General features: G+C 53.6%; 1 protein-coding gene across 1 annotated transcript; it reads right to left on the minus strand.

Moving 5' to 3' along the window:
• LOC140392930 (haptoglobin-like) lies at nt 1-26,283 on the minus strand. Its single transcript, XM_072478711.1, has 9 exons — nt 26,109-26,283; nt 23,927-23,994; nt 21,170-21,205; nt 18,773-18,808; nt 17,471-17,605; nt 14,847-14,921; nt 9,604-9,738; nt 8,598-8,672; nt 1-1,420 (listed from the first exon to the last, which is right to left on the minus strand). Exons 1-9 carry the CDS (start codon nt 26,111-26,113, stop codon nt 645-647), a joined length of 1,341 nt encoding a protein of 446 aa, XP_072334812.1. The 5' UTR covers nt 26,114-26,283; the 3' UTR covers nt 1-644.
• Between the last annotated feature and the right edge of the window lie 1,274 nt (nt 26,284-27,557).

Raw genomic sequence — 27,557 nt, forward strand, 5'->3', positions numbered from 1 at the left:
TTTTAATCAATTACTTTTATTGATCAATTGACAACATCGTGGAGTTGGTCCAACCAGATTTACAACGTTCTCTCCTTCTGCATGAAAACCGATGGAATCCCCGAACACAACCCCAAACATTGTGTTTGTTAAATTCATTTCCTCAGGTAAGGCACACCCCCCCCTCCCCCCACACCCACACCCACCAACCCCGATGAGATCTGTGACACAGTCAGAAAGCAGGGAGTCGAACACACAAATGCATTCCTTCAACCCATTTGGACGGGGTGCGGTAGGTTAGGGGTACCACAGTTTTTGGAAAGGGTGAGGAGGGAGTCCCACAGTTTGTGGGTTGAGACGTTCCACAAATCTGTGGGGGAGTGGGAGTAGGGGGGGGGGGGGTGGGGGGAAGGAATGAGGAGTGTCTGGATCTTTGGGAAAGGGTTCCCACAGTTTGGAGGTAGGGTGGGGGAGGAGGTCCCTCAGGTCAATGGGGGGTGTCAAGGAATTGCAGAGTTGGTGAGCGAGGGAGTCCCCACTGTGCGGGGTGAGGAGTCCCACAGTTTTGGAGGGTTGGTTTGGTGCAAGGAGTCTCTGGATATTCAGAGATCGCTGGAGATGGATGAAGGAGGAGGGTTAGCAGGGGAGGAACTGGGTGGAACCACTCAATGTGCGGCCATGGTTTTGTTGATCCAGTCCACGTAATCAAAAACATCGGTATAGACGGCGTAGCTGTCCGCCCGGCACGCCTCGTCGTAAGAGAGGATGCCTGCCGCGTAGCTGACGCCATTCTCCTCCACCACAAAGGCGGCGCCATGGTCACCCCGGCAGACATTCTCATGCAGCGGCGAGCGCTCGGTACAGAATTGGTCGTGGGCGTTAGCGGCGATGAGTCCAGGGTGAATCTTCTCAAAGTGCTCGTGGCAGGCAGTGCTGTTGGCCACATGCAGGTTGACGTAAAGAAGGTGTGAGGTGGGAACGAAATTCACCCCCACCCCCCAGCCCGCCAGGTGGCCCACCTTACCCTCCACAGCCAGCTCCTTCTGCGGCAGGCAGACAGGCATGATGTGGTTGGAGAATTTGACATTCTCCTTGAGCTTGACCAGCGCCAGATCGTTGCGGTATTCCACGGCATCCTTGACTCTGGGGTGGTAGATCACCTCCTCCACGTGCACCTCGTGGCTGTTGTCGACCTCCCGGACGTCCTCGATGCCGATGTAAGCTTTGATGCCAGCTTTGATGTCCTCGATGGTCCGGTTGTGGGCCTGCAGGGCGTGGGCGCTAGTCAGCACCCACTGGTGGTCTATCAACACGCCATCGATGATCTCACGGTCAGGGGTCTTCAGCAGCATACTCCAGGGAGAGGCGCCGTTGATCACCATCCTCCCGCCTACGATTCGCTGGTGTGTCTCCAAGTGGAAGACTGGTTTGCCACATTCGACTGGAGAGAGAGAGAGAGCAAAACAATACAGCATGAGATTGGTCCCTGACGGAGAGAGCCTTCCTCTTTAACAAGAGTGCCTGACAGAGAGAAACTTCCTCTTTAACAGGGGTCCCCGACAGAGAGAGAGAGACTCCCTCTTTAACAGGGGTCCCTGACAGTGAGAGAGAGAGACTCCATCTTTAACAGGGGTTCCTGACAGAGAGAGAGAGAGAGAGAGACTTCCTCTTGAACAGGGGTTCCTGACAGAGAGAGAGAGAGAGAGACTCCCTCTTTAACAGGGGTCCCTGACAGAGAGAGAGACAGACTCCATCTTTAACAGGGGTTCCTGACAGAGAGAGAGAGAGAGAGAGACTTCCTCTTGAACAGGGGTTCCTGACAGAGAGAGAGAGAGAGAGACTCCCTCTTTAACAGGAGTTCCTGACAGAGAGAGAGACTCCCTCTTTAACAGGGGTTCCTGACGGAGAGAGACAGTGAGAGAGAGAGACTCCCTCTTTAACAGAGGTTCCAGACAGAGAGAGAGAGACTCCCTTTTTAACAGAGGTTCCTGACACAGAGAGAGAGAGAGACTCCCTCTGTCATGATATTCAAACACACACATCATGATCGACAGACCAATTAGCACACATAACACGACAGCCAATCACAGACAAGGGCAGACACAGTATAAGACAAGAAACACGACACCGGGTGGACAGTCCATCTGGAGACAGGACAAGGCCAGGACCTCATTAACAAGACACTCACACTTTCACCACGTGCTGAGTACCAAGACAGATCTGTAAATAACAAGTTGGAATAAAACTGCGTTGTACCAATCGCAACCGTGTTGGTTCATCTGTACCTCAGAGCACCCAACACCACACCCCCTCTTTAACAGGGGTTCCTGAGAGAGAGAGAGACTCCCCCTTTAACAGGGGTCCCTGACGGAGAGAGAGAGAGACTCCCTCTTTAACAAGAGTCCCTGCCAGAGAGAGAGAGAGAGACTCCCTCTTCAACAGGGCTCCCTGACAGAATGTGGCTGCGGTGCTTCGAGGCCTACCTGGACTCCGCAGAGACTCCCATCCTGGGGCCACGCAAGCTGCGTCTACTCCACGCCCGGGTGAGTCACAGAATCTCCGCCACGCTCGAAAAGGCGACGACTTATGATGCGGCGATTGAGTTGCTCCTCAAGCGGTTTGTCAAACCCGTCAATGAGGTGCACGCCCGGCATCTGCTCTCTACCTGCCGGCAGCGCTCGGGGGAATCGCTCGACGAGTTTGTTGACAAACTCACCGCGCTTGCCAGGGACTGTGCCCATCAGGATGTGACAGGGGAAGTCCATATGAACCTGCACATCAGGGATGCTTTCGTGTCCGGCATCCGCTCGACCTACATCCGGCAGCGGCTGCTCGAAAACGGGGCAAAAGACCTCCAGGAGACGCTAACGCTCGCCTCCTTGCTGGAGGTGGCCCGACATAACTTGGGTATGTACCCCGCGGACTCTGCCAGCCCACCCCCGGACTTCCTCAGACTCACCCGTATTACAGGCCTGCGCCACGCGGCGACCCGCTCACCATGGGGGCACACCTTGCTACTTCTGCGGGCAGGGCCAGCATCCACACCCACGCTGCCCAGCCCGCTCCGCGATCTGCAGCGACTGCGGGAAGAAAGAGCACTTTGCGATGGTCTGCCTGGCCAGACCCACGGGCCAGAAAAACAAAGAACAGCCGGCCCGAAAATCAGGCCCGCAGGCCTCGCAATGCTGCTGCTCACCGACCCGACACGCCCTCTTCTGACGCGTCATCAGCCTCGTGCGAATCATGGGAGCGGCCATCTTGTCGGCGGCCATCTTCTCGACCCGACACGCGCAGCCAACGGCTGCGGCCATTTTACGAGTCCGACTCGGCTGACGCCTCCGACTACCCGCGACTGGGTGCGATCACCCTCGATCAAACTCGTCCAAAACACCTGCAGAACTCCATGATGCAGGTCCAGGTCAACGGGCACGACACTGCATGCCTCTTCGACTCCGGGAGCACGGAGGTCTTTATCCACCCTGAAACGGTAAGGCGCTGCTCCCTACGCACCCATCCTGCATCCCAAACCATAGCCCTCGCATCTGGGTCCCACTCGGTAAAAATCACGGGGTACTGTATTGCGGATCTCTCGATCCAGGGTGCCAAATACACCCGTTTCAAATTATATATCCTCCCTCACCTCTGTGCCCCCCTGCTGCTCGGACTGGATTTCCAGTGCAGCCACCGAAGCCTGACACTGAAGTTCGGCGGACCCTTGCCCCCCTCACGGTGTGCTGCCTTGCGACACTGAAAGTCGCACCCCTCTCGCTATTCGCTAACCTCACTCCTGACTGTAAGCCCGTCGCCACCAGGAGCCGGCGCTACAGTGCCCAAGATATGGCTTTTATCAAGTCAGAGGTCCAGCGTTTACTGGGAGAGGGGATCATCGAGGCTAGCAACAGCCCTTGGAGAGCGCAAGTGGTGGTAGTCCGGTCCGGGGAGAAGAAACGGATGGTCGTGGATTATAGCCAGACCATAAACCGATTCACGCAGCTTGATGCGTACCCCCTTCCTCGCATCGCGGAAATGGTAAATCGGATCGCCCAATACCGAGTCTTTTCCACGGTCGACCTCAAATCTGCCTACCACCAGCTCCCCATCCGACCAAAAGACCGCCCCTATACTGCCTTCGAAGCAGCCGGCCGGCTCTTCCACTTCCTCAAGTCCCGCAACCTACCTTACTCAACCAAGGAGGTCAAGGCCATGGTCAGGGCCTGCCAGGTCTGTGCGGAGTGCAAACCGCACTTCTATCGGCCAGACAAGGTTCGGTTCGTGAAGGCCTCGGGCCCCTTTGAGCGACTGAGCGTGGACTTCAAGGGGCCCCTCCTGTCCACCAACCGTTATGCCTATTTCCTCACCGTGATCGATGAGTTCTCCCGTTTCCCATTCGCCATTCCCTCAGCCACGGTGATTAAGGCACTGCACAGCATCTTCACCCTGTTCGGTTTCCCTGCTTATATCCACAGCGACCGGGGTACATCGTTCATGAGCGATGAACTGCGTCAGTATCTGCTCAGCAAAGGCATCGCCTCGAGCAGAACGACCAGTTATAACCCACGGAGAAACGGGCAGGTGGAGAGGGAGAACGCGACCGTGTGGAAGGCTGTCCTTCTGGCCCTGCGGTCGAGAAATCTCCCAACCACCCGCTGGCAGGAGGTCCTACCCGATGCCCTGCACTCCATTAGGTCACTCCTCTGCACGGCCACGAATGAGACCCCTCACGACCGATTGTTTCTCTTCCCCAGGAAGTCTACCTCCGGGGTCTCGCTTCCACCTTGGCTGATGGCTCTGGGACCTGTTCTTCTCCGGAGGCACGCGAGGAGCCATAAAACGGACCCCCTAGTTGAAAAGGTCCGACTGCTCCACGCCAACCCCAGTTACGCCTACGTGGAGTACTCCGACGGCAGGCAAGATACGGTTTCCCTCCGGGATCTGGCGCCCGCTGGATCCTCCACCACAGACGCCCCTTCCCGCGCCGCGCCCCTGCAGGACCCGTCGCCCCCTACAACACACCCCCTTCCGGCCCTACCACCCGTTGGTGAGCTCCTACCGTGCACACAGTTCACACACCCTGCCGGCGCCGGCTCCGCTACCCCCGGCCCTGCCTAGTTCCTCTGCTCCGACCCGGACCGAAGCTCCGACCGCTGTGCTCCTGGATGTGCCCTCAACCGGGACGTCCGTGCCCGGCGCACCACCCCCCGAATTGAGGAGGTCGAGGAGGAGGGGTCCCTGACAGAGAGAGACAGAGAGAGAGAGACTCCCTCTTTAACAGGGGTCCCTGACGGAGAGAGAGAGAGACTCCCTCTTTAACAGGGGTACCAGACGGAGAGAGAGAGACTCCCTCTTTAACAGGTGTCCCTGACAGAGAGAGCGAGAGACTCCCTCTTTAACAAGAGTCCCTGATAGAGAGAGAGAGAGAGACCCCCTCTTTAACAGGGGTCCCTGACAGTGAGACAGAGAGGGAGACTCCCTCTTTAACAAGAGTCCCTGACTGAGAGAGAGAGAGAGAGAGAGAGAGACTCCCTCTTTTACAGGGGTCCCTGAAAGAGAGAGAGACTCCCTCTTTAACAAGAGTCCCTGATAGAGAGAGAGAGAGAGACTCCCTCTTTAACAGGGGTCCCTGACAGAGAGAGAGAGAGAGAGACTCCCTCTTTTACAGGGGTCCCTGAAAGAGAGAGAGGGACTCCCTCTTTAACAAGAGTCCCTGATTGTGGTGATACACCACTGTACCTCCCTACCATTGTACATAGTATATAATAGTTGTGCGTAACGTGGCCCTGTAATACTGTGTATTGTACTGTAACTCTGCAGAGGTTCGGTCACTGGTAGGTAACCCGACCTGGCCACGGAGAGCTCCGCCTTAGCCACTCCCCCGGGAGTCAGTATAAGAACCTCTTCTGGGACAGGCCCCATTCTGTCTGGGGTCGTCTGTGTCGGGTAAGCCTCCCATGTAGTATATTAAAGCCTGAGTTAAAGTCTCACATGTCTTTGTGGTTCTTGACGCTTAGCGCATCACTGATAGAGAGAGAGAGAGAGAGAGAGACTCCCTCTTTAACAGGGGTCCCTGACAGAGAGAGAGAGAGACTCCCTCTTTAACAAGAGTCCCTGACAGAGAGAGAGAGAGAGAGACTCCCTCTTTAACAGGGGTCTGACAGAGAGAGAGAGACTCCTTCTTTAACAGGGGTACCTGACGGAGAGAGAGAGAGAGAGACTCCCTCTTTAACAGGGGTCCATGACGGAGAGAGAGAGAGACTCCCTCTTTAACAAGAGTCCCTGGCAGAGAGAGAGAGAGACTCCCTCTTTAACAGAGGTCCCTGATGGAGAGAGACTCCCTCTTTAACAGGGGTCCCTGACGGAGAGAGGGAGACTCCCTTTTTAACAGAGGTCCCTGAAGGAGAGAGAGACCCCCCCTTTACACAAGTTGCTGACGGACAGAGAGAGAGAGAGACTCCCTCTTTAACAGGGGTTCCTGACGGAGAGAGAGAGACTCCCTCTTTAACAGGGGTCCCTGACAGAGAGAGAGAGCGAGAGGGACAGACTCCCTCTTTAACAGTGGTCCCTGACAGAGAGAGAGGGAGAGACTCCCTCTTTAACAACAGTCCCTGATAGAGAGAGCGCGAGACTCCCTCTTTAACAGGAGTCCATGATCGAGAGAGAGAGCGAGACTCCCTCTTTAACAGGGGTACCTGACGGAGAGAGAGTGAGACTCCCTCATAGAATCATAGAAGTTTACAGCATGGAAACAGGCCCTTCGGCCCGACCAGTCCATGCTGCCCAGTTTTTACCATTAAGCTAGTCCCAGTTGCCCGCACTTGGCCCATAACCCTCTATACCCATCTTACCCATGTAACTATCTAAATGCTTTTTAAAAGACACAATTGTACCCGCCTCTACTACTACCTCTGGCAGCACATTCCAGACACTCACTACCCTCTGAGTGAAGAAATTGCCCCTCTGGGCCCTTCTGAATCTCTCCCCTCTCACCTTAAACCTATGCCCTCTAGTTTTAGACTCCCCTACCTTTGGGAAAAGATGTTGACTATCTACCTTATCTATGCCCCTCATTATTTTATAGACCTCTATAAGATCACCCCCAAGCCTCCTTCGCTCCAGGGAAAAAAGTCCCAGTCTATCCAGCCTCTCCTTATAACTCAAACCATCAAGTCCCAGTAACATCCTAGTAAATCTTTTCTGCACTCTGTCTAGTTTAATAATATCCTTTCTATAATAGGGTGACCAGAACTGCACACAGTATTCCAAGTGTGGCCGTACCAATGTCTTGTACAACTTCAACAAGACGTCCCAACTCCTGTATTCAATGTTCTGACCAATGAAACCAAGCATGCCGAATGCCTTCTTCACCGCCCTGTCCACCTGCGACTCCACCTTCAAGGAGCTATGAACCTGCACTCCTAGATCTCTTTGTTCTATAACTCTCCCCAACGCCATACCATTAACTGAGTAGGTCCTGGCCTGATTCGATCTGCCAAAATGCATCACCTCACATTTATCTAAATTAAACTCCATCTGCCATTCGTCGGCCCACTGGCCTAATTGATCAAGATCCCGTTGCAATCCTAGATAACATTCTTCACGATCCACTGTGCCACCAATCTTGGTGTCATCTGCAAACTTACTAACCATGCCTCCTAAATTCTCATCCCTCTTTAACAAGAGTCCCTGACAGAGAGAGAGACAGAGACTCCCTCTTTAACAGGGGTCCCTGACAGAGAGATAGAGAGACTCCCTCTTTAACAGGGGTCCCTGATAGAGAGAGAGAGAGACTCCCTCTTTAACAGGGGTACCTGGCGGAGAGAGAGAGACTCCCTCTTTAACAGGGGCCCCTGACAGAGAGAGAGAGAGAAAAACTCCCTCTTTAACAAGGGTTGCTGACAGGGAGAGAGAGACTGCCTCTTTAACAGGGGTTCCTGACAGAGAGAGAGAGAGACTCCCTCTTCAACAAGGGTCCCTGACAGAGAAAGAGAGACTTCCTGACGGAGAGAGAGAGAGGCTCCTTCTTTAACAAGAGTCCCTGACGGAGAGAGAGAGAGACTCCCTCTTTAACAGGGGTCCATGACGGAGAGATAGAGAGACTCCCTCTTTAACAAGAGTTCCTGACAGAGAAAGAAAGAGACTCCCTCTTTAACAGTGATCCGTGACAGAGAGAGGGAGAGACTCCACCTTAAACAGGGGTTCCTGACGGAGAGAGAGAGACTCCGTCTTTAACAGGGGTCCCTGACGGAGAGAGAGAGACTCCCTCTTTAACAGGGGTCTCTGACAGAGAGAGACTCCCTCTTTAACAAGAGTTCCTGACAGAGAGAGAAAGAGACTCCCTCTTTAACAGTGGTCCCTGACGGGGAGAGAGCGAGAGAGACTCCATCTTTAACAGTGGTTCCTGACGGAGAGAGAGAGAGACTCCCTCTTTAACAGGGGTTCCTGACGGAGAGAGAGCGAGAGACTCCCTCTTTAACAGGGTACCTGATGGAGAGAGAGAGACTCCTTCTTTAATAGGGGTTCCTGATGAAGAAAGGGGGGTTGCCCTTTTTAACATGGATCCCTGATGGAAGACCAGTTCTCAGTCCTCACTCAACAGGATTTGATAAAATTTGCACCATTACCTGGCTCACATGTAGGAACTTCATAATCAAGGTCTGTATTTCTCCATTTCCCATCGATGGTGCACACATACACCCCTGCAGAACATGTCAAATATAGTTTAGAACATAGCACTGTAAACTTTCATACCCCTGTCCCATTACCGCAGATTCCTTCCAGAACTCACCACCCACTTACACTCAGTACTGACCCTCTGACAGTGCAGCACTCCCTCAGTACTGACCCTCTGACAGTGCGGTGCTCCCTCAGTACTGACCCTCAGACAGTGCAGCACTCCCTCAGTACTGACCCTCTGACAGTGCGGTGCTCCCTCAGTACTGACCCTCCGACAGCGTGGCGCTCCCTTCGACAGTGCGATGTTCCCTCAGTAAGGACCCTCTGACAGTAAGGCACTTGCTCAGTACTGACCCTTCAACAGTGCAGCACTCCCTGAGTGCTGACCCTCCAGCAGTACGGCACTCCTTCAGTACGAACCCTCTGATAGCACAATGCTCCCTCAGTAATGACCCACCAGCAGTGCAGCGCAGCCTCAGTACTGACGCTCCAACAGTGCGGCGCTCCCTCAGTACGAACTCTCTGACAGCACGGGGCGTCCCAGTACTGACCCTCCAACAGTGCAGCACTCCCTCAGTACGGACCCTCCTACAATGCGGCGCTCCCTCAGTACTGACCCTCCAGTAGTTCAGTACACCCTCAGTACTGACCCTCCGACAGTGCGGCGCTCCCTCAGTACAGACCCTGTAGCAGTGCAGCACCCCCTCAGAACTGACCCTCCAGCAATGCAGCACTCCCTCAGAACTGACCCTCTGACAGCACGGGCTCCCTCAATACTGAACCTCCAGCAGTGCAGCGCTCCCTCAGTACGGACCCTCTGACAGCACGGGCTCCCTCAATACTGAACCTCCAGCAGTGCAGCGCTCCCTCAGTACGGACCCTCTGACAGCACGGGCTCCCTCAGTACTGACCCTTACCCCGCAGCACCGCTTCAACACAAATTTGAAAACGCACCTTCATCGCTGAAGTCTCTCTCGTGATAGTTAGCGTCACAGGTATATTTGATCGCAGACAGGTATGAGGTTGTCCCGTGTGTTGTTACATATTCAAAGTGTCCATGGTCTACATCCTTCGGAATCCCACAGCAAACTGAGAGACAGAATTATTATCTGATCAGAGGGGCTTTCTGACACGCGAGTCAGGAGCATGGGTAAGGCCGCTCCACCCTTCGAGCCCTGCTCACCCATTCAATAAGATCGTGTCTGATCTGATTGTAACCTCACGTTTCCTCCGACCCCACCCGATAACCTTCCATCCCCCCCACCCGATAACCTTCCATCACCCCCCACCCGATAACCTTCCATCTCCCCCACCCGATAACCTTCCATCTCCCCCACCCGATAACCTTCCATCCCCCCCCACCCGATAACCTTCCATCCCCCCCCACCCGATAATCTTCCATCTCCCCCACCCGATAACCTCCCATCCCCCCCACCCGATAACCTTCCATCCCCCCCACCCGATAACCTTCCATCTCCCCCACCCGATAACCTTCCATCTCCCCCACCCGATAACCTTCCATCCCCCCCCCACCCGATAACCTTCCATCTCCCCCACCCGATAACCTTCCATCCCCCCCCACCCGATAACCTTCCATCCCCCCCCACCCGATAACCTTCCATCCCCCCCTACCCGATAACATTCCATCCCCACCACCCGATAACCTTCCATCTCCCCCACCCGATAACCCTCCATCTCCCCCACCCGATAACCTTCCATCTCCCCCACCCGATAACCCTCCATCTCCCCCACCCGATAACATTCCACCCCCACCCGATAACATTCCATCTCCCCCACTCGATAACATTCCATCCCCCCCACCCGATAACCCTCCATCTCCCCCACCCGATAACATTCCACCCCCCACCCGATAACATTCCATCTCCCCCACTCGATAACATTCCATCCCCCCCACCCGATAACCTTCCATCTCCCCACCCGATAACCTCCCATCTCCCCCACCCGATAACATTCCACCCCCCACCCGATAACATTCCATCTCCCCCACTCGATAACATTCCATCCCCCCCACCCGATAACCTTCCATCTCCCCCACCCGATAACCTTCCATCCCCCCACCCGATAACCTTCCATCTCCCCACCCGATAACCTTCCATCTCCCCCACCCGATAACCTTCCATCCCCCCCACCCGATAATCTTCCATCTCCCCACCCGATAACCTTCCATCTCCCCACCCGATAACCTTCCATCCCCACCACCCGATAACCTTCCCGCCCCCCCCACCCGATAACCTTCCATCCTGCTCCCCACCCGATAACCTTCCATCTCCCCCACTCGATAACCTTCCATCCCCCCCCACCCGTTAACCTTCCACCCCCCCACCCGATAACCTTCCACCCCCCCCCGATAACCTTCCATCCTGTTCCCCACCCGATAACCTTCCATCCTGTTCCCCACCCGATAACCTTCCATCCCCCCCACCCGATAACCTTCCATCCCCACCCACCCGATAACCTTCCATCCCCCCACCCGATAATCTTCCACCCCCCCCCCCCGATAACCTTCCATCCCCCCCACCCGATCACCTTCCATCCCCCCCACCCGATAACCTTCCACCCCCCCCACCCGATAACCTTCCATCTCCCCGATAACCTTCCATCCCCCCCACCCGATAGCCTTCCATCCCCCCCCACCCGATAACCTTCCATCTCCCCTGATAACCTTCCATCCCCCCCACCCGATAACATTCCATCCCCACCACCCGATAACCTTCCATCCCCCCCACCCGATAACCTTCCATCTCCCCCTGATAACCTTCCATCCCCACCACCCGATAACCTTCCATCTCCCCCACCCGATAACCTTCCATCTCCCCCACCCGATAACCTTCCATCTCCCCCACCCGATAACCTTCCATCTCCCCCACCCGATAACCTTCCATCCCCACCACCCGATAACCTTCCATCCCCACCCACCCGATAACCTTCCATCCCCCCCACCCGATAACCTTCCATCTCCCCCTGATAACCTTCCATCCCCCCCACCCGATAACATTCCAACCCCACCACCCGATAACCTTCCATCCCCCCCACCCGATAACCTTCCATCTCCCCCACCCGATAACCTTCCATCTCCCCCACCCGATAACCTTCCATCCCCACCACCCGATAACCTTCCATCCCCACCCACCCGATAACCTTCCATCCCCACCCACCCGATAACCTTCCATCCCCACCACCCGATAACCTTCCATCCCCACCCACCCGATAACCTTCCCGCCCCCCACCCGATAACATTCCACCCACCTCACCCGATAACCTTCCATATCCCCCACCCTATGACATTCCACCTCCCCCCACCCGATAACCTCCCGCCCCCCCCCACCCGATAACCTTCCCGCCCCCCCACCCGATAACCTTCCATCTCCCACACCCGATAACCTTTCATCCCCCCCCCCCCATCCGATAACCTTCCATTTCCCCCCGATAACCTTCCATCTCCCCCACCCGATAACATTCCAGCCCCCCCACCCGATAACCTTCCATATCCCCCACCCGATAACCTTCCATCCCCACCACCCGATAACCTTCCATCCCCACCCACCCGATAACCTTCCCGCCCCCCACCCGATAACATTCCACCCCCCCACCCGATAACCTTCCATCCCCGCCCCCCCCCCCCCACCCGATAACCTTCCATCTCCCCCCCGATAACCTTCCATCTCCCTCACCCGATAACGTTCCATCTCCCCCACCCGATAACCTTCCATCCCCACCCACCCGATAACGTTCCATCCCTCATGCGCGGACCCGCGGCTGGAAGTGCAGGGCCCCGTATCAGCAGCCGGAGCTGTGCGGCGCACGCAGGGCCCTGCAAGCCCCCTTAAAAACGGCGAATCATGCTGGACGTTTTAGAAAGAAATCCAGTGTGATTCGCGCCTGTTTTCTGGCGGGCGTGGGGCCATAGCCACAAGACCCTAAGACATAGGAGCAGAATTAGGCAACTCAGCCCATCGAGCCTGCTCCGTCATTCAATCATGCCTGATATTTTTCTCATCCCCATTCTCCTGTCTCCTCCCCATAATCCCTTATTAATCAAGAACCTATCTATCTCTGTTTTAAAGACACTCAGTGATTTGGCCTCCCCGCCTTCTGCGGCAAAGAGTTCCACAGATTCACCACCCACTGGCTGAAGAAATTCCTCCTCATCTCTGTTTTAAAGGATTGTCCCTTTAGTCTGGGATAGTGTCCTCTGGTTCTAGTTTTTCCTACAAGTGGAAACATCTTCTCCACGTCCACTCTATCCAGGCCTCGCAGTATCTTTTAAGTTTCAATAAGATCCCCCCTCATCCTTCTAAACTCCAACGAGTACAGACCCAGAGTCCTCAAACGTTCCTCATACGACAAGTTCATTCCAGGGATCATTCTTGTGAACCTCCTCTGGACCCTTTCCAAGGACAGCACATCCTTCCTTAGATACGGGGCCCAAAACTGCTCACAATACTCCAAATGGGGTCTGACCAGAGCCTTATACAGCCTCAGAAGGCATCTCTGGTCTTGTATTCTCGCCCTCTTGACATGAATGCTAAGATTGCATTTGCCTAATTAACTGCCGACTGAACCTGCACGTTAACCTTAAGAGAATCGTGAACGAGGACTCCCAAGTCCCTTTGTGCTTCTGATTTCCTAAGCATTTCCCAATTTAGAAACTAGTCTATGCCTAAATTCCTCCTTCCAAAGTGCACAACCTCACACTTTTCCACATTGTATTTCATTTGCCACTTCATTGCCCACTCTCCTAACTTGTCCAAATCCTTCTGCAACCCCCTTGCTTCCTCAATACTACCCTGTCCCTCTACAGATCTTTGTGTCATCTGCAAACTTAGCAGCAGTGCCTTCAGTTCCTTCCTCCAGATCATTAATGTCTATTGTGAAAAGTTGTGGTCTCAGCACAGACCCCTGAGGCACACCACCAGTCACTGGCAACATGCTAAAAACACCCCTTTATCCCCACTCTCTGCCTTCTGCCAGTCAGCCAATCCTCTATCCATGCCAGGATCTTACCCTTAACACCCTGGGCTCTTAACTTATTTAACAGTCTCCTCTGCGGCATTATTGGAGAATCCCGGCCCAGAACTGTGCACGGTGCTCCGATTGTGGTCTAACAGAGGATATGGAGAGCGGAACTGTGCCTGGTGCTTTGAATGACGTACCGCCGAAGGATACGGAGACCAGAACTGTGTGTGCTGCTACGAGTGTGGTCTAATTGAGAGACACAAGAGACCGGAATTGTGCATAGTGCTCCGAGTATGGTCTAACCAAGGGACAGGGAGACCGGAACGGTGCACAGTGCTCCGAGTGGAGTTCAACTGAGGGATACGGAGACCAGAACTGTGCAGGGTGCTCCGAGTGGAGTTCAACTGAGGGATACGGAGACCAGAACTGTGCACGGTGCTCCGAGTGTGTTCTACTTGAGGGGTACAGAGACCGGAATTGTGCACAGTGCTCGGAGTGTGGTCTAAACAAGGGACAGGGAGACCAGGACGGTGCACAGTGCTCCATGTGGGGTCCAACTAAGGATACGGAGACCAGAACTGTGCACGGTGCTCCGAGTGTGATCTAACTGAGGGATCAGGAGGCCAGAACTGTGCACGGTGCTCCGTGTGTGGTCTAACCGAGGGATAGAGAGACCAGAACTGTGCACGGTGCTCCGAGTGAGGTCTAACCGAGGGATACAGAGACCAGAACTGTGCACGGTGCTCCGTGTGTGGTCTAACAGAGGGATACGGAGACCAGAACTGTGCACGGTGCTCCAAGTGTTGGCTAACTTCAGAATATGGAAACCAGAACTGTGCAAAGTGCTCCGAGAGTGTTCTAACCGAGGATACGGAGACCAGGATTGTGCACATTGCTCCGAGTGTGGTCTAACTGAGGGGCACGGAGACCAGAACTGTGCACAGTGCTCCGTATGTGGTCTAACTGAGGAAGACGGAGACCAGAACTGTGCATGGTGCTCCGAGTGTGGTCTAACCGAGGGATACGGAGACCAAAGCTGTGCACGGTGCTCCAAATGTGGTCTAACCGAGGGATACTGAGAGCAGAACTGTGCACGGTACTGTGAGTGTGGTCTAACGGAGGGATAGGGAGACCAGAACTGTGCACGGTGCTCCGTGTGTGGTATAACAGAGGGATATGGAAGTCGGAATTGTGCGTTAGGAAGTTGGTTCATCACTTACCTTTATGACATTCTGGAAGCGCGTATTTCAGTTTTGCATTTTTCCACTTGTTATGTTCTGTGCAGACGTAAACAGCTGGAGCCAGTGGGAGAGAGAAAGAGAGAGAGCAGTGTTGAGACACAATCCCACACAGTCAGATCAAGCCCTCTCGCACCCCACAGCACCTTTATTCCCCCAGCTTTCCAAAATGCCCCTTCCATCTCCAGTGCACCTCCCCAGCACCTCGGTCATCCCCCCCAGCGCCTCATGACAAGTGGATTGGACTTGGTTGATCGGCAACGGTGGCCCTCACATGCCTGCCTTTATCTACTCCCTAGACAGGACAGCTGAGGGGACATTTCTTGAGAGATGTGGGAGTGAGAGAGACGGTGGAGAGTGAGGGATATGGGGAGATGGTGGGGAGTGAAGGAGATGGTGGGGAATATGGGGAGACGGTGGGAGTGAGGGAGACGGGGAGTGAGGGATATGGGGAGATGGTGGGGAGTGAGGGATACGGGGAGACAGTGGAGAGTGAGGGATATGGGGAGATGGTGGGGAGTGAGGACTATGGGCAGATGGTGGGAGTGAGGAATACGGGGAGACGGTGGGGAGTGAGGGATATGGGGAGATGGTGGGGAGTGAGGGATATGGGGAGATGGTGGGGAGTGAGGGACACGGGGAGACGGTGGGGAGTGAGGGATATGGGGAGATGGTGGGGAGTGAGGGATATGGGCAGATGGGAGTGAGGGATACAGGGAGATGGTGGGGAGTGAGGAATATGGGGAGACAGTGGGGAGTGAGGGATATGGGGAGATGGTGGGGAGTGAGGGATACAGGGAGATGGTGGGAGTGAGGGATACGGGGAGACGGTGGGAATGAGAGATACAGGGAGATGGTAGGGAGTGAGGGATATGGGGAGATGGGGGGGAGTGAGGGATATGGGCAGATGGGAGTGAGGGATATGGGGAGACAGTGGAGAGTGAGGGATATGGGGAGATGGTGGGGAGTGAGGAATATGGGCAGATGGTGGGACTGAGGAATACGGGGAGACGGTGGGAATGAGGGATACAGGGAGATGTGTATCACACATTTCACTTGTGTCCTTCCCTGACAGCCTATGTTCCCAATTTATGCACTTCAATTCTTGTCTGACAACATCGTATTTACCCTTCCCCGAATTGTAAACCTTGCCCTGTTGCACACACCTATCCCTCTCCATTACTAAAGTGAAAGTCACAGAATTGTGGTCACTATCTCCAAAATGCTCCCCCACTAACAAATCTATCACTTGCCCTGGTTCATTACCAAGTACTAAATCCAATATTGCCCCTCCTCTGGTCAGACAATCTACATACTGTGTTGGAAAAGCTTCCTGGACACACTGCACAAACACCACCCCATCCAAACTATTTGATCTAAAGAGTTTCCACTCAATGTTTGGGAAGTTAAAGTCACCCATGACTACTACCCTGTGACTTCTGCACCTTTCCAAAATCTGTTTCCCAATCTGTTCCTCCACATCTCTGCTACTATTGGGGGGCCTATAGAAAACTCCTAACAAGGTGACTGCTCCTTTCCTATTTCTGACTTCAGCCCATACTACCTCAGTAGGCTGATACTCCTCGAACTGCCTTTCTGCAGCTGTATACTATCTCTAATTAACAATGCTACCCCCCACCTCTTTTACCACCCTCCCTAATCTTATTGAAACATCTATAACCAGGGACCTCCAACAACCATTTCTGCCCCTCTTCTATCCAAGTTTCCGTGATGGCCACCACATCGTAGTCCCAAGTACCGATCCAGACCTTAAGTTCACCCACCTTATTCCTGATGCTTCTTGTGTTGAAGTATACACACTTCAACCCATCTCCGTGCCTGCAAGTACTCTCCTTTGTCAGTGTTACCTTCCCCACTGCCTCATTACACGCTTGGGCGTCCTGAATATCGGCTACCTTAGTTGCTGGACTACAAATCCGGTTCCCATTTCGCTGCCAAATTAGTTTAAACCCTCCCGAAGAGTACTAGAACCCCCCCCCAAGGATATTGGTGCCCCTCTGGTTCAGATGCAACCCGTCCTGCTTGTACAGGTCCCACCTTCCCCAGAATGCGCTCCAATTATCCAAATACCTGAAGCCCTCCCTCCTACACCAGTCGCGCAGCCACGGGTTCAGCTGCACTCTCTCCCTATTCCTAGCCTCGCTATCACGTGGCACCGGCAACAAACCAGAGATGACAACTCTGTCTGTCCTGATTTTAACTTCCAGCCTAACTCCCTGAACTCGTTTATTACATTCACACCCCATTTCCTACCTATGTCGTTGGTACCAATGTGCACCACGACTTCTGGCTGCTCCCCCTCCCCCTTAAGGATCCTGAAGACACGAAGGTTACTTTGCAACCGTTTCTTGCGCAGGAACTGATTTTTCTTTAAATCCCCAGGAATTCATTGAAATTTTGGAGACAGCTTTGCGGATTCGCTGTCCCTGATATAAGCTGGGTCACCAATGTCCTCTGACTTCAGGTAACCGCCTGCCCTCAACCTATTTGGCGCAATATTAACAATGGGAGAACCAATTTTGTTTTGAAAATTTCTCATTTTCGTCCACTTATGATCCTTTGCACTGTACTACAGCAGAACCTACCTTCCTCAGGATCCTCGATGTGGTACACCGGGGCATCGCAAACATACTTGATAACGGAGAGGTAGGTGTCTTCATCGTGATGGGACAAGTATTCAAAGTGCCCATGAGTTATGTTTGCAGGAACACCACAGTGAACTAAATCGGGAAGAAGAGAAAGAGCATTGGAAGAGACTGAGACCAACACTGAACAGAATCCCTCAAAGCTCCCTCCAACAGTGTAGCACCCACTCAGTGCTCACCCTCTGACAGTGCAGCACTCCCTCAGTACTGACCCTCTGACAGTGCAGCTCTCCCTCAGTACTGACCCTCTGACAGTGCGGCACTCCCTCAGTACCGACCCTCTGACAGTGCGCGCTCCCTCAGGATTGACCCTCCGACAGTGTGACGCTCCATCAGTGCTGACCCTCCGACGGTGCATTTGCCTTCCGTACTACTCTCCGACAGCACGGCAGTCCCTCATTCTGACCCTTCGACCATGCATCTCTCCCTCAGCACTGACCCTCCAACAGTGCAGCACTCCCTCAGCACTGGCCCTCCAGGATTGGGGCACTCCCTCAGTACTGACCCTCTGAAAGTGCAGCACTCCCTCAGTACTGACCATCTGACAGAGCTGCATTCCTCAGTACTGACCCTCCGACAGTGCGGCACACTCTCAGCATTGACCCTATGACAGTCGGCACACCTTTAGTATTGACCCTCCGGCAGTGCAGCGTTCCCTCAGTACTGACACTCCATAAGGGTGGCACACCCTCAGTACTGACCCTCCACAGTCCAGCGCTCCCTAACTACTGACGCTCCGATAGTGCAATGCACCCTCAGTACTGACCCTTCGACAGTGCGGCGCTCCCTCAGTACTGACCATCTGACAGTGCGGCGCTCCCTCAGCACTGACCCTCTGACAGTGCGGCACTCCCTCAGTACTGACCATCTGACATTGCGGTGCTCCCTCAGTACTGACCCTCCGACAGTGTGGCACTCCCTCAGTACTGACCCTCTATCAGTGCGGCGCTCCCTCAGCACTGACCCTCTGACAGTGCGGCACTCCCTCAGTACTGACCATCTGACATTGCGGTGCTCCCTCAGTACTGACCCTTCGACAGTGCGGCGCTCCCTCAGCACTGACCCTCCTACAGTGCGGCACGCTCTCAGTACTGACTCTCTGGCTGTGTAGACACTCAAGAATGACCCTCCGAAGTGCGGCACACTCTCAGTCCTGACCCTCACTAAAATACCACTGTTCATTAGTTTCACGTCACAGCTCTCCACAGAGCTGAGGGTGACAACGATTGTAAAAACACTCACCATCTGTGTGATCTGCATCCTCGACATGGTGATGCTCTGGTTGGAACGGTGATTAAAGAAAGATAAAGTTAGAAGGTATTCCAGGGTCAACGGTATCCTACTCATCTATTCAGTACTGACCCTCTGACAGTCCCGCACCCTATCAGTACTGACCCTCTGACAGCGCAGCACTCCCTCAGCACTGACTGTCCGACAGTGCAGCACTCCCTCAGTACTGACCCTCCGACAGTGTGGCACTCCCTCAGTACTGACCCTCCGACAGTGCAGCACTCCCTCAGTACTGACCCTCTATCAGTGCGGCACTCCCTCAGTACTGACCATCTGACAGTGCGGCGCTCCCTCAGCACTGACCCTCCGACAGTGCGGCACACTCTCAGCATTGACCCTTCGAGACAGGATCTACTCCCATTTGGAAGCAAATGGACGTATTAGTGAGAGGCAGCACGGTTTTGTGAAAGGGAGGTCGTGTCTCACTAACTTGATAGAGTTTTTCGAGGAGGTCACTAAGATGATTGATGCAGGTAGGGCAGTAGATGTTGTCTATATGGACTTCAGTAAGGCCTTTGACAAGGTCCCTCATGGTAGACTAGTACAAAAGGTGAAGTCACACGGGATCAGGGGTGAACTGGCAAGGTGGATACAGAACTGGCTAGGCCATAGAAGGCAGAGGGTAGCAATGGAGGGATGCTTTTCTAATTGGAGGGCTGTGACCAGTGGTGTTCCACAGGGATCAGTGCTGGGACCTTTGCTCTTTGTAGTATATATAAATGATTTGGAGGAAAATGTAACTGGTCTGATTAGTAAGTTTGCAGACGACACAAAGGTTGGTGGAATTGCGGATAGCGATGAGGACTGTCTGAGGATACAGCAGGATTTAGATTGTCTGGAGACTTGGGCGGAGAGATGGCAGATGGAGTTTAACCTGGACAAATGTGAGGTAATGCATTTTGGAAGGGCTAATGCAGGTAGGGAATATACGGTGAATGGTAGAACCCTCAAGAGTATTGAAAGTCAAAGAGATCTAGGAGTACAGGTCCACAGATCACTGAAAGGGGCTACACAGGTGGAGAAGGTAGTCAAGAAGGCATACGGCATGCTTGCCTTCATTGGCCGGGGCATTGAGTATAAGAATTGGCAAGTCATGTTGCAGCTGTATAGAACCTTAGTTAGGCCACACTTGGAGTATAGTGTTCAATTCTGGTCGCCACACTACCAGAAGGATGTGGAGGCTTTAGAGAGGGTGCAGAAGAGATTTACCAGAATGTTGCCTGGTATGGAGGGCATAAGCTATGAGGAGCGATTGAATAAACTCGGTTTGTTCTCACTGGAACGAAGGAGGTTGAGGGGCGACCTGATAGAGGTATACAAAATTATGAGGGGCATAGACAGAGTGGATAGTCAGAGGCTTTTCCCCAGGGTAGAGGGGTCAATTACTAGGGGGCATAGGTTTAAGGTGAGAGGGGCAAAGTTTAGAGTAGATGTACGAGGTAAGTTTTTTACGCAGAGGGTAGTGGGTGCCTGGAACTCACTACCGGAGGAGGTAGTGGAGGCAGGGACGATAGGGACATTTAAGGGGCATCTTGACAAATATATGAATAGGATGGGAATAGAAGGATACGGACCCAGGAAGTGTAGAAGATTGTAGTTTAGTCGGGCAGTATGGTCGGCACGGGCTTGGAGGGCCGAAGGGCCTGTTCCTGTGCTGTACATTTCTTTGTTCTTTGTTCTATGACAGTCGGCACACCTTTAGTATTGACCCTCCGGCAGTGCAGCGTTCCCTCAGTACTGACACTCCATAAGGGTGGCACACCCTCAGTACTGACCCTCCACAGTCCAGCGCTCCCTAACTACTGACGCTCCGATAGTGCAATGCACCCTCAGTACTGACCCTTCGACAGTGCGGCGCTCCCTCAGTACTGACCATCTGACAGTGCGGCGCTCCCTCAGCACTGACCCTCTGACAGTGCGGCACTCCCTCAGTACTGACCATCTGACATTGCGGTGCTCCCTCAGTACTGACCCTCCGACAGTGTGGCACTCCCTCAGTACTGACCCTCTATCAGTGCGGCGCTCCCTCAGCACTGACCCTCTGACAGTGCGGCACTCCCTCAGTACTGACCATCTGACATTGCGGTGCTCCCTCAGTACTGACCCTCTAACAGTGCGGCACTCCCTCAGTACTGACCCTTCGACAGTGCGGCGCTCCCTCAGCACTGACCCTCCTACAGTGCGGCACGCTCTCAGTACTGACTCTCTGGCTGTGTAGACACTCAAGAAAGACCCTCCGAAGTGCGGCACACTCTCAGTCCTGACCCTCACTAAAATACCACTGTTCATTAGTTTCACGTCACAGCTCTCCACAGAGCTGAGGGTGACAACGATTGTAAAAACACTCACCATCTTTGTGATCTGCATCCTCGACATGGTGATGCTCTGGTTGGAACGGTGATTAAAGAAAGATAAAGTTAGAAGGTATTCCAGGGTCAACGGTATCCTACTCATCTATTCAGTACTGACCCTCTGACAGTCCCGCATTCCATCAGTACTTACCCTCTGACAGTGCAGCACTCCCTCAGCACTGACCGTCCGACAGTGCAGCACTCCCTCAGTACTGACCCTCCAACTGTGCGGCACTCCCTCAGTACTGACCCTCTGACAGTGCGGCACTCCCTCAGTACTGACCATCTGACAGTGCGGCACTCCCTCAGTACTGACCATCTAACAGTGCGGCACTCCCTCAGTACCGACCCTCTGACAGTGCGGCACTCCCTCAGTACTGACCCTCTGACAGTGCAGCACTCCCTCAGTACTGACCCTCCAACTGTGCGGCACTCCCTCAGTACTGACCCTCTGACAGTGCGGCACTCCCTCAGTACTGACCATCTAACAGTGCGGCACTCCCTCAGTACCGACCCTCTGACAGTCCCGCACTCCCTCAGTACTGACCCTCCGACAGTGCAGCACTCCCTCAGTACTGACCCTCTGACAGTGCGGCACTCCCTCAGTACCGACCCTCTGACAGTCCCGCACTCCCTCAGTACTGACCCTCCGACAGTGCAGCACTCCCTCAGTACTGACCATCTGACTGTGCGGCAAGCCCTCAGTACTGACCGTCTAACAGTACGGCACTCCCTCAGTGCTGAACCTCCGACAGTGCGAACTCCCTCAGTACTGTCTCGCCGACATCATGGCTCTCTCCCATTACAGAACCTCTGACTGTGCAGCACTCCATCAGTACTGTCTCCTACAGCACAGCACGCTCTCAGTACTGACTCTCTGACTGTGCGACACACCCTCAGGATTGACCCTCTGACAGTGCGACACTCCCTCAGTACTGACCCTCCCAATGCGGTGCTGCCTCAGTACTGACTCTCCAACAGTGCGGCGCTCCCTCAGTACTGACCCTCCCACAGTGCGGCACGCTCTCAGTACTGACTCTCTGGCTGTGTAGACACTCAGGACTGACCATCCGACAGTGCGGTGCTCCCTCAGTACCGACTCTCCGAGTGTGGCGCTGTGTCAGTACTGACCATCCGACAGTGCAGCATTCCATCAGTACTGACCCTCCTACAGTGTGGCATGCTCTAAGTACTGACTCTCTGTCCGTGCGACACTCCCTCAGTACTGACCATCCCACAGTGCAGCGCCACCTCAGTACTGACCCTCCCACAGTGCAGTGCTCCCTCAGTACTGACCCTCCCACAGTGCAGTTCTCCTTCAGTACTGACCCTCCAACAGTGCGGCTTTCCCTCAGTCCTGACCCTCCCACAGTGCAGTTTCCCCTCAGCATTGACCCACCGACAATGCGGCTCTCCCTCGGTACTGACTCTCCGACAATGCGCCGCTCCCTCAGTACTGACTCTCCGACAATGTGGCACTCCCTCGGTACTGACCCTCCGACAGTGCGGCACTCCCTCAGTACTGACCCTCCGACAGTGCGGCACTCCCTCGGTACTGACCCTCCGACAATGCGCCGCTCCCTCAGTACTGACTCTCCGACAATGTGGCACTCCCTCGGTACTGACTCTCCGACAATGCGCCGCTCCCTCAGTACTGACTCTCCGACAGTGCAGCACTCCCTCAGTACTGACCCTCCGACAGTGCGACACTCCCTCTTATTCTGGACGAGGTGTTTTCAGAACCCCAAAATGTATCATGGAGTTTAACCAACCTCCCCCTTTAATGGACTTGTTGCTTTTCCTAGCACGCGGCTTTTTCCCTAGGTGTGGGATTACAATTATGGGAACGTGGGTTTTTAAACACAAAACACTGTTTATTCCATGAACTCAACTTCACATCTGAAATAAACATTGGATCTCTTAACACCCCTTACTTCAAAGATAACTCAGAAAATATTGGTTGACTTCAGCTCCAGCACCTTGCTTTCTTCCTGCAAACTCTCGAGAAACACACAGACACACCCAGGCTGCTTTCTCAAATTGACTTTCTACTTTTAAACTGCTCTCAGCAAAACCAGCCAGGCACTTTTCAAACTGCTTTTTACTGAAACTAAAAACCTGCAAAATGGCTGACCTAAAGCCCAGCCCCACCCACTCTCTTACATCACTGTTTTCTTAAAGGTACATGGCTTAAACATCCATGTCTTAAAGGTACTCTCACATGACACTGTACTGACACTCTGACAGTGCGGCACTCTCAATACAATGTGGCGTACTGACAGTACTGACACTCTGACAATGCAGCACTCCCTCAATACTGATCCTCCAACAATGTGGTGCACTCTCAGCACTGACCCTCTGGCAGTGCGGCACTCCCTCAGTACTGACACTCTGACAGTGCAGCACGCCCTCTGTACTGACCCTCCGACAGTGCGGCGCTCCCTCTGTACTGAACCTCCAGCAGTGTGGCGCTCCCTCTGTACTGACCCTCAGGCAGTGTGGCGCTCCCTCAGTAGTGGCCCTCCCACAGTGCAGCACTCCCTCAGTACTGACCCTCCGGCAGTGTGGCGCTCCCTGTGTACTGACCCTCTGACAGTGCGGCGCTCCCTCAGTACTGACCCTCAGACAGTGCGACGCTCCCTCAGTACTGATCGTCCTACAGTGTGGAGCTCTCTCAGTACCGACTCTCAAACATATTTTCCCTCTGTCTCAGAGATAGCCAACGAGGAGTTCTCGATTGCAAACACAGACTTACCTCCATGGTGGTCCTGCATTGATGCAGCTACCATCCAGCAGAGCAACATTGAGCGAAGTATCACACCGCTACAAAGAAAAAAGACAAAACAGATCTCTCACTCAAAGATACACAATCTCTCAATCACAGCAGTTACGCAATGTCTTTTTAAATAAATTTAGAGTACCCAATTCAATTTTTTTCCAACTGGGGGTAATTTTGCGTGGCCAATTCACCTACCCTGCACATCTTTGAGTTGTGGGGGTGAGACCCACGCAGACACAGGGAGAATGTGCAAACTCCACACGGACAGTGACCCGGGGCTGGGATCGAACCCGAGTCCTCGGCGCCGTGAGGCAGCAGTTACGCAACGTCTACTCTCCACATCGTCTTCCTTCCAAATATGAACCAAAGACTTCACATCATGATGCCCCCGGAGAGTAGGGAGGTGGAGGTAGTGGTCGCAATGGATGCGGAAAAAGCTTTTGACCGGGTTGAGTGGGATTATTTATGGGAGGTTCTGGGGCGGTTCGGATTTGGGAGAGGCTTTATTGACTGAGTCAGGTTGCTGTACCAGGCTCCTGTGGCAAGTGTACAAACTAACAAGACGACTTCGGACTATTTTAGACTGCACCGGGACGTTCTGGCCTTTGCTTCGCTGGTAGCCCGGAGGCGGATATTACTAGCATGAAGGGACTCAAGGCCCCCGAAGTCAGAGTCCTGGCTATCGGACATGGCTGGCTTTCTCTTTTTGGAGAAAATTAAGTTTGTCTTGAGAGAGTCACTGCTAGGGTTCGCCCGGTGGTGGCAACTGTTCATCGACTTCTTCGCAGAGAATTAATCGTCAGCAGAAGGGGGAGGGGTTAGGTTAGCTTAGATTAGGGGGTTAATTAATGGTGGGACCTGTTGGGGAGGGAGGCGGTATTTGCACTATGTTTATATTTTCATGTACATTGTTTATATTGCTGCTGTTACAATGCCAAAAAATACCTCAATAAAATGTATATTAAAAAAAACACACTCCCAGGACAGGTACAGCACAGGGTTTTTTCATAGAATTTACAGTGCAGAAGGAGGCCATTTGGCCCATTGAGTCTGCACCGGCTCTTGGAAAGAGCGCTCTACCCAAGGTCAACACCTCCACCCTATCCCCATAACCCAGCAAACCCCACCCAACACTAAGGGAAATTTTGGACACGAAGGGCAATTTTGGACACTCAGGGCAATTTAGCATGGCCAATCCACCTAACCTGCACATCTTTGGACTGTGGGAGGAAACCGGAGCACCCGGAGGAAACCCACGCACACACGGGGAGGATGTGCAGACTCCGCACAGACAGTGACCCAAGCCGGAATCGAACCTGGGACCCTGGCGCAGTGAAGCAATTGTGCTATCCACAATGCTACCGTGTAAAGCTCCCACCACACTGTCCCCATCAAACACTCCCAGGACAGGTACAGCACGGGGTTAGATACAGAGTAAAGCTCCCTCTATACTATCCCCATCAAACACTCCCAGGGCAGGTACAGCACGGGGTTAGATACAGAGTAAAGCTCCCTCTACACTGTCCCCATCAAACACTCCCAGGGCAGGTACAGCACGGGGTTAGATACAGAGGAAAGCCCCCTCTACACTGTCCCCATCAAACACTCCCAGGGCAGGTACAGCACGGGGTTAGATACAGAGGAAAGCCCCCTCTACACTGTCCCCATCAAACACTCCCAGGGCAGGTACAGCACGGGGTTAGAAACAGAGGAAAGCTCCCTCTACACTGTCCCCATCAAACACTTCCAGGACAGGTACAGCACGGGGTTAGATACAGAGAAACTCTCGCTCTACACTGTCCCCCTCAAACACTCCCAGGACAGGTACAGCACGGGGTTAGATACAGAGTAAAGCTCCCTCTACACTGTCCCCATCAAACACTCCCAGGACAGGTACAGCACGGGGTTAGATACAGAGTAAAGCTCGCTCTACACTGTCCCCCTCAAACACTCCCAGGACAGGTACAGCACGGGGTTAGATACAGAGTAAAGCTCCCTCTACACTGTCCCCATCAAACACTCCCAGGACAGGTACAGCACGGGGTTAGATACAGAGTAAAGCTCGCTCTACACTGTCCCCATCAAACACTCCCAGGACAGGTACAGCACGGCGTTAGATACAGAGTAAATCTCATCCCAGTTAGTTTGATCTGCTCACCACATGGTTGACAGTCCTGTCTCTCGGAGCCACTGGAGAATCTGGAGTTCTGCTTGGAGGATGAGGTGGGCTTTGGGATGAGCTCGGAGCTCAGGTTGTTTGCATCTACGCCTGACCCCAGTCACTAGCTGTACGGGGCGCCTTATAAAGAGCCTACTGACGCCTGGTAACTTTCCATCCACTGATGCTTTGCAGCATCAGCCACTGGCCTTCCTCCACCCACCTCCTGCATGTCCATGCCTCCCACTCTGCTTGCAAAGCAGCCGCCTCTTATCAGTGACCTGCCCTGAACTGTGATACAGAGAGATAGTTCACCACCAACTGAGATAACACCACAGGGGGCGGATGATGACCAATGGAAGGTCAATTTTTGTGAGGTTAGCCAACAGTTTGGCCTGGGCTGACCCCAAGCAGCCTGTAACCATCTCCAACAAGAGAGAATCTAACCATCTCCCGCTTCGACATTCAGTGGCATCACCATCGCTGAATCCCCCACTATCAACATCCTGGGGGTTACCATTGACCAGAAACTAAACTGTGACCAGCCATATAAATACTGTGGCTACCAAGCAGGTCAAGGGCTGGGAATCCTGCGGAGGGTAACTCACATCGTGACTCCCCAAAGCCTGTCTACCATCAACAAGGACACAAGTCAGGAGTGTGAGGGAAACTCTCCCACTTGCCTGGATGACTGCGGCTCCAAACAACACTCAAGAAGCTCGACACCATCCAGAACAAAGCAGCCCCGCTCGCTCAACACGCTAACCACAAACATTCACTCCCTCCACCACCGGCGCACACTGGCAGCCGTGTGTACCGTCTGCAAGATGTACTGCAGGAATGCACCAAGGCTCCTTCAACAGCACCTTCCTAACCCGCACCTCTACCATCTAGAAGGCCAGGGGGGGCAGCAGACACGTGGGGAACACCCACCATCTGCAAGTTCCCCTCAGAGCCCCACACACTATTCCGACTGGGAAATATATCAGCCGTTCCTTTACTGTCACTGGATCAGAATCCTGGAACTCCCTCCCTAACAACCCCAACACAGAGACTGCAGAGGGTTCAAGTTGGCGGCTCACCCACCACCTTCTCAAAGGGCAATTATGGATGGTGCGATAAAGTCTGGGACCCCCGCCAGGACCCCCACCCACATCATCTAAATGAATAAACAAAATATTGGAAAGGATTCTGAGATGGGATTTATGATTATTTAGGAAAACATAGTTTGATTAAAAATAGTCAGCATGGCTTTGTGAGGGGCAGGTCATGCCTCTCAAGCCTCATTGAATTCTTTGAGGATGAGACACATTGATGAAGGTCGGACAGTGGATGTGGTGTATATGGATTTCAGTAAGGCATTTGATAAGGTTTCCCATGGTAGGCTCATTCAGAAATTTAGGGGGCATGGGATACAGGGAAATTTGGCTGTCTGGATACAGAATTGGC

Source organism: Scyliorhinus torazame, chromosome 16 (assembly GCF_047496885.1).
Source record: "Scyliorhinus torazame isolate Kashiwa2021f chromosome 16, sScyTor2.1, whole genome shotgun sequence".
NCBI classification, from domain to species: Eukaryota; Metazoa; Chordata; class Chondrichthyes; order Carcharhiniformes; family Scyliorhinidae; genus Scyliorhinus; species Scyliorhinus torazame.